The sequence below is a fragment of the Bos javanicus genome, chromosome 4 (assembly GCF_032452875.1).
Source record: "Bos javanicus breed banteng chromosome 4, ARS-OSU_banteng_1.0, whole genome shotgun sequence".
In the NCBI taxonomy this organism is placed as follows: Eukaryota; Metazoa; Chordata; class Mammalia; order Artiodactyla; family Bovidae; genus Bos; species Bos javanicus.
The window spans coordinates 50,214,146-50,221,389 of record NC_083871.1 but is presented as its reverse complement, the minus strand read 5'-3'; the positions used below and the strand labels follow the sequence as shown (position 1 = coordinate 50,221,389).

The 7,244-nt window shown below is 38.4% G+C and overlaps 1 protein-coding gene across 1 annotated transcript; it reads right to left on the bottom strand.

Moving 5' to 3' along the window:
- Nucleotides 1-3,334: 3,334 nt before the first annotated feature.
- On the bottom strand, nt 3,335-7,044 carry LOC133246067 (probable G-protein coupled receptor 141). The gene is made up of 2 exons (XM_061414012.1): nt 6,686-7,044; nt 3,335-4,315 (listed from the first exon to the last, which is right to left on the bottom strand). Exon 2 carries the CDS (start codon nt 4,279-4,281, stop codon nt 3,400-3,402), a length of 882 nt encoding a protein of 293 aa, XP_061269996.1. The 5' UTR covers nt 4,282-4,315; nt 6,686-7,044; the 3' UTR covers nt 3,335-3,399.
- Nucleotides 7,045-7,244: the final 200 nt, after the last annotated feature.

Genomic DNA, 7,244 nt, shown 5'->3' with positions numbered 1-7,244 from the left:
CAGTTGGGCTTCCCTTGTGGGAAAGATTGAGGGCAGGAGGAGAAGAGGATGACAGAGGATGAGATGGTTGGATGGCATCACTGACTCGATGGACATGGGTTTGGGTGGACTCCAGGAGTTGGTGATGGACAGGGAGGCCTGGAGTCCTGTGGTTCATGGGGTTGCAAGGAGTCGGACATGACTGAGCAACTGAACTGAAGTGTGGCTCAGCTGGTAAAGAATCCGCCTGCAACGCAGGAGACCTGGGTTGGATCCCTGGATTGGGAAGATCCCCTAGAGAAGGAAAAGGCTACCCACTCCAGTATTCTGGCCTGGAGAATTCCATGGACTGTATAGTCCATGGGGTCACAAAGAGCCAGACACAACTGAGCGACTTTCACTTTCACTCCACAATACTCCTGTTTCCACTTTTTGGTCACCAGTACCCCTGTTTGTCATTTTGGGCATAAGGATAGTGACAGCGCTACTATTACTAGCCTTGGAGTGCCATTGTTTTGGTTTTCCCTGCGTTGTATACACTTCTTTATAACTAGTCTCTCATCATTGTGTTATCCTTGAATTAGCCTAATTTGTGTGATTTCCTGGTGGTAACTTGACAGGAAATGAATATCCTAATTTGTGTGATTTCCTGGTGGGAACTTGACAGGAAATGAATATCTGATCAGCTCACAGTACTTTGTCCAACTGATATCCCCTTTGTAAGCCTGAAGCACTAAAGGTTCTGGATTTAGTATAAATAAAGTGGGTAGAGAGTTTATCTTTGTTTTAGCTCCTTATAAATGAAGGAGTTAATAGTAACCTTTTATGCATAGAGTTTTATTGAAGATGTATTTCCTATCAAGTGGCAAAATAACTGCTTGAGAGAAAAAGAAAATTACTGGTAAATCAGCCAATCTGAAGATGTATCCTTGATCTGGTTAATATCTGAGATCTAGAGTACTCTTGATCTTAGTAGTTTTTACTCTGAAATATCAATATTTATTATCATCCAGATTGAGAGATACCAGCACAAACCTCCATCTGACCAGATTTATGAGGTCATTGGTTTATTACCTGTTGGGTAAGCAGCTTCCAGCCTGGGCAGAGGGCTCATAGGACAGATGATTACTACTTGAGGACCGAATTTGCAATTCCCAGATCTCACAATATCCAACCTCCAGTGTCTGATTTCACACTTTTCTAACTTCAAGAGCAGTTTGATTTTCAAGGTAGGATTAAATATACACAATCAAATAAGACACATTCCTTTGGTCTGAAGTGAGGAGTGTATAAGAGATAACTACACACAAACATACTTATAAGCCGAGAAGGCAATGGCACCCCACTCCAGTACTCTTGCCTGAAAAATTCCATGGACGGAGAAGCCTGATAGGCTGCAGTCCATGGGGTCACTACGAGTCGGACACGACTGAGTGACTTCACTTTTACTCCAATGCATCACGTTGATGCATTGGAGAAGGAAATGGCAACCCACTCCAGTGTTCTTGTCTGGAGAATCCCAGGGATGGTGGAGCCTGGTGGGCTGCCATCTATGGGGTCGCACAGAGTCGGACATGACTGAAGCGACTTAGCAGCAGCCGCAGCATACTTATAAGGCAATTTGACAAGGGCAATAATAGATGGTCTGTACAAATACATTTGTTAGGTATCCAATGGTAATATCATATGCTTGTCTATGTTATCTTGATAGTTACATTTCATTACATCTCATCAAGATACTTTCACTAAAGAAAGAATGGTCTTATCTCTAAGAGAAAAACATTTTGACAGGGAATATTATCATTACTTGAATAGTCTTCAGGAACAGTGGATTTCAGATTATTTTATCTTACATCCTTATCAGTAAAAAAAAAATGTATATATCGTCATTAAATAATATTTATACATAGTTTATACCCATACATTGCTGATAAGTTCCTTTATGAATATCAGTACAATAAACTATATTTTAATATAAAATAAATAGAAATAAATTTCTACTACTCTTTTTACATTCCACTAAATTATTATTGTACCCACTCCACTCTGAAGTGGGTATTATTGTACCCACTCCACTCTGAAGACTACTGTTTAAAAGTAAATGCATTAAAAAAAAAAGATTGTTTCCATATAACAGGTTTATGATATTGACCTTACAGTATGGTAAACTTTAGGTACTGCACAATTTCTCTCTGGCACAGGGGGTACAATTTTCCCTCCTTTTCCAGTAATCTACTTGACTTTCTGTCTGATAGACCCAGTAGAAAATCACAAGGAAATGAAAACTCAGAAGCCAGTTTCAAGATGCATGTACATTTATAATTCTTGGTGAACTTTTTTCATTTCTCTCTAAAATCCAGAATGAGTGGGAAGGATATTTGATAAAAGGGTAATGGAGCCAAGTCAGAACTTCCTGCCAGATTCTTCAGCGCCCTGGCATGAAGTTGTCTTGGCCAAGACTAAAGCCTCTGGCCAATTTACTAGAGAGGGAAGAAGTGGTAAGTCCTCTTCATGGAGTATAATTATAAGCAAAGCAAAGCATAAGGATCTATTGATGTCTGTGTTTGATAAGTAGAATCTGAGTTGGTTGTCTTGGTTGTTTTATTGAGTTTAACTGACACTGACTGATTTTGTTTAACACTTCCTGGTTATATATGGTGTCTTAAAGAAGCTTCAGAAGAGTCCCACAGTCTCGGAGGCATGGCTCTAATACAGTCTGCCAGTATGCCTAGACTAAGTCCAGTTGTTTTCCACCTTTTTCTATTTCTTTTCCTGCTTTATGGCTGCATGTCTGGAAAGGGAGCTCTGGGAGGTAATCTCAGCTTCCTGACTGTCTGTTATATCTTAACCACAGAATCAAACCACAACAATGCCCCATCAATTCCAAAAGAATTTCCTCTAGGTCTCTTGACTTTCTGAGCTAATTCTTTCCTCCAAATATGGTAAAATATCAGTAATTTTCAAGATAGAGTCATTGACAAGTTGACCATAAGTTGAATAAGTTAAGGCTTCTGTAAAGTCTTTATCTTTGGGTTCTCTGGACCTTGAAGAACATTCTAGGATCAAAGCTCAGTGAGAATAAATGCAAAGAAGAGAGTACATTGAGAAAGCCAATAGCTGTGCATAGTGGAAGTAAATATTACAAGAAAAAAAGAGATAGGGGTTGAGTCTGGATGGTTGGGATCAACTTGTGTAGAGTTAAGGCAATTGAACATATTCAGTTAGTGAAGAACTAGTAACAGGTCGCTGAGAAGAGGGAAAAAAATCAATCCTCATTACCTTTTTGTGAAAAAATCATTTTGGTGATGATTAAGAACAAGAATTTGAAAACTTTCGAAGTTGTGGAAGCAGCTACTCAATTGAAACTATTTTATTACAATAGTGAGAAACTGATCAACAAAGCAAGTAACACAGGCGTATTTAATGGATAACACCACCTACGAAACACAGCATATCCAGGCAACAGGCTGTAGTTAAAGCAACAAAAATTTCGTTATAACGAACTAACTCAGAATCTTCTGTCTCTGAGTAATGTTGAATGAAGTGTATCCGGAAGGCATGATGGGGTATAAAACAAACCACTATTATGAGGAGGAAGAAGAAGCTCTTGATTTGAGCTCTGTACTCTTGATGGGTCCACATGTCTGGCCAAAGAGCCTTTACCAGTTGAACAATGACCCACATCTGTATCAGAAAGAGGGTCACAACTGTTGTCATCATAATGACAATCATAGAGTAGTTCAAGATAATAAACTCCTTGCGTTTGAGGTCTTTGTAGAACTCAAAACACTGTTGTTCTGAGTAACTTGGATTGGTGCCATATTGTAAAAAAAATATTGGCAAAAAAATTACACTGCCCACCAGCCAAATAATAATGCTTAAAACCACCACATGGTACTTTTGGAACTGAGTTTGGAGTTTCTTAAAATACACGAGCAATCGACTTATGATGATGGCCACATAGAAAACAAAGGTGAAATACATATGACCATATATTATGCCGCTAACCAATCGGCAGGTGAAGGATCCAAACTCCCAGACAACTAAGACATAATAGCTGAGGCGGAAGGGAAGGCTGAACAGGAGGATGGAGTGTAGCACGATGATATTGAGAACAATCGTGGCGACGATTGATTGGCTGTTCCTTTTGAGCATCATATAAGACATCGCAATGGCCCCTGCAGCGCCTCCCAGCAAAACCACACTGTACAGTGATATGAGAATCATTCTGCAGTGCCTGTCACAGCGACTCAGGTCTGTGTTCGAAGCGTTTGACAGGGTGGTCACATTGGTCAGCTCCATCTTTCACCACAAAATGCTTAGGAGGCCATAAGTCCTTAAATTAAAAGTTTTATAAAATTAGAGTAGATATATTAAAACTGCACAGCAACTGCCCATGAACTGAGTACCCAAAAAATATTGTCAGAGACTCATCTTTATTACTCAAAAATACTGAAAAGACAGAGAGTGAAACCAAATAACAAAAATAAGATTAAATATAAAACTTGTCATTGGGCAGTCAGGCATTCTGTTCACGGAAATGCCTAAATTCACGTACCAGCACAGGGTGAGGATAAGACATATTATTCTCTGGCATAAAATTTAAGGAAGGGCTAGAGACTCAGTCATCAAAATAAGTAACAGTCTAATGCAATATTTTTTAGAATCAAAACTAATGCAAAAAAATCATGATGAACAAAATAAAGTTTTAATGATGGTAGGGTCCGTATGTACCCAGCAAACATCCCATATCAGATCCATAATACAAAGGCCATCCTTCCTATTTTCAGGAAATCCAGCTTGAGATACTGTAGAGATCATGTAAGTCACATGAAATTGTTGTAAGAAGATATATCAGACACTTGAAAATATTTTCTGTGAACAGCTTTGAGGAAGAAGTGGCCTATAATATACATATTACCTTCACTCTTTTCTTCTTCCAAACTCTGAAACTTTCCTGGATTGGTGTGCTACATTTGGTAAAAATTTGGGGTTTGAGGGTAGGTTCTGTTTAGTTTTCGTTTAAGTTTTTCAGGTACTGGGGCAGTGATTGTATAGCAGAAAGACAAGAATGCTTGGCAATGTGCTTTGCCATACCTAAGTGCCACTTGGTCATTTGTTCACTGTTAGAGCATGCATAAGTCATCTGGCCTCACAGAACTCTAGCTATGAAATACAGAAGATCATACTGCCTACAATAGCTCAGTTGGTAAAGAATCCGCCTGCAGTGCAGGAGACCCCAGTTCGATTCCTGGGTTGGGAAGATCCGCTGGAGAAGGGGGAGGCTACGCACTCCAGTATTCTCGGGCTTCCCTTGTGGCTCAGCTGGTAAAGAATTCTTCTGCAATGCAGGACACCTGGGTTCTATCCTCAGGTTGGAAAGATCCCCTGGAGAAGGGAGAGGCTACAGAGAATTCCATGGACAGTATAGTCCATGGGGTTGCAAAGAGTCAGACACGACTAAGCGACTTTCACTTCACTTACTGCCTACATCACTGAAAAATTAAATGAGTCAGTGTGTTTGAGACAACTCTATATACATTAAAAAAAAAGAGAGAGAGCTACACAAAGTAATGATCCTTAAGGTGAAACAGCAAAGACAAAAAAGACATTATTTACTTTTTTCTCCTTACTCTACATAGGGGCAGATACACAGTTATGTTACATAAAATTGTTGTTGTGTTATTAAGTATATAATAAATATTTGACAATTAAAAAAAAACTTTTTCAGATCTTTAATTAGATTGTATGAGACCCAGGCTTCAACAAGTCAAACTTTCCCATCTGGAATGATCTGTGTCCATTTTCCTCATGTATCTGCTCTCCATGTGGCCAGAAGAAGTTTGAGCATGTTTCTGAGGGAGAAGTTATTCCACAGTGAATACCTTAGTCTCTTAGAATTTTTCTTCTGCTACCATGGAATCTTCTTAGAATAATTAAATCTTTGTTTATGAAAAAATTTACATTGGCCCTGTCTGGTTGACTACCCTCAAATAAGATTTTATTGTAACTTAGAAATATAATTATATTTTGCATAACAATCTAAATTTTATATGCTGAAATATGCACTCTAGCCAAGTACATATACATAAAATACATAATGCTTATATACTTTTTGTGTGAAACAAAATAGTTTTATGTGACTTATGAAAAACAAATACAAAACTACTAAAATTTTAAAGTGTCAGTAGTCCTGCAGTCTAAGGAGACAAGATGTAAGTTTGAAATGACTTTAAAGCAAGGAAAACTTAAATAATCTATCAAGTCCAACCAGTTTAAGTGGTTTTTATACGCTTATCATTGAAGTTGCCTCTTCAATCGCAAATATGGGAATGAGATCTAGTTTGTAAGAATGTAAGATTCCATGTCTAAAGAGCCAATAAATTCCCTGACATGGACTTGGTCTTAAAAGTCTCCATGCTACTTCTCCTTCTACAGTGTATACAAAGCTATATCATAAAATAAAATTCCACCCTTTTGAAGTTATCTCTCAGAATCACCCTATAAATATTCAAATGCATTGGGATAAATTTTTAGCAAAGAGAGGAGTTGGATCATCCCTTTTCCTTTCTCTCAGGACCTTAGCCTTAGAACCGCCAAGCCCAGGAAATTTCTAAGTATTTCTTTGCTTGTAAAAACCAAGCATTGAGATTTCTAGCTCTGTTTCACATGCAGAAACCATTAAATGACCACCCAAACTACTTACTTGTTCTTTTCCTCTTATGATTTTCTGCTGATGGAAGACTCAAGGCAACCTGGTCATTTGTTGGTGATCTACGTCAGAGCAGGTAATAAGAATCGTTTTCTAGAAACAAGTCTTCACTAACAACAGTCAAGGGAAGTCATGGATAATGACTGGTGGAGAGCTCAAGCTTTAGGCTGAGAACTTCCGAAGTTACACTGTCAAGATGAAGGGTCCAGATAAAGCATCTGGGCCACCAACAGATGTTTATCTCTAAAGGTAGTGGTGAGACAGACTCAAACCATTCTTCCTAAGTTAGGACTTTCATTTTCACTATCCATTATTTCTTTACAGTAATTTTTCTTATTAGCATGAACAATTTAGAGCTTTTTTCACCCCCAGTGCTGTTCCTTATTGCACTTATTATATCCAACATGTTTCATATTCAGTACAAGAATGATGGAGAGGAGTACTTCCTATGAGACTTTCGTATTCTCAGCAGTAAGATCAAATTATTTATCTCTCTGGTGTTCAATTTCCAAAGACTCCCTTCCCTCAATAACTGCCATTTGGAGATACGACT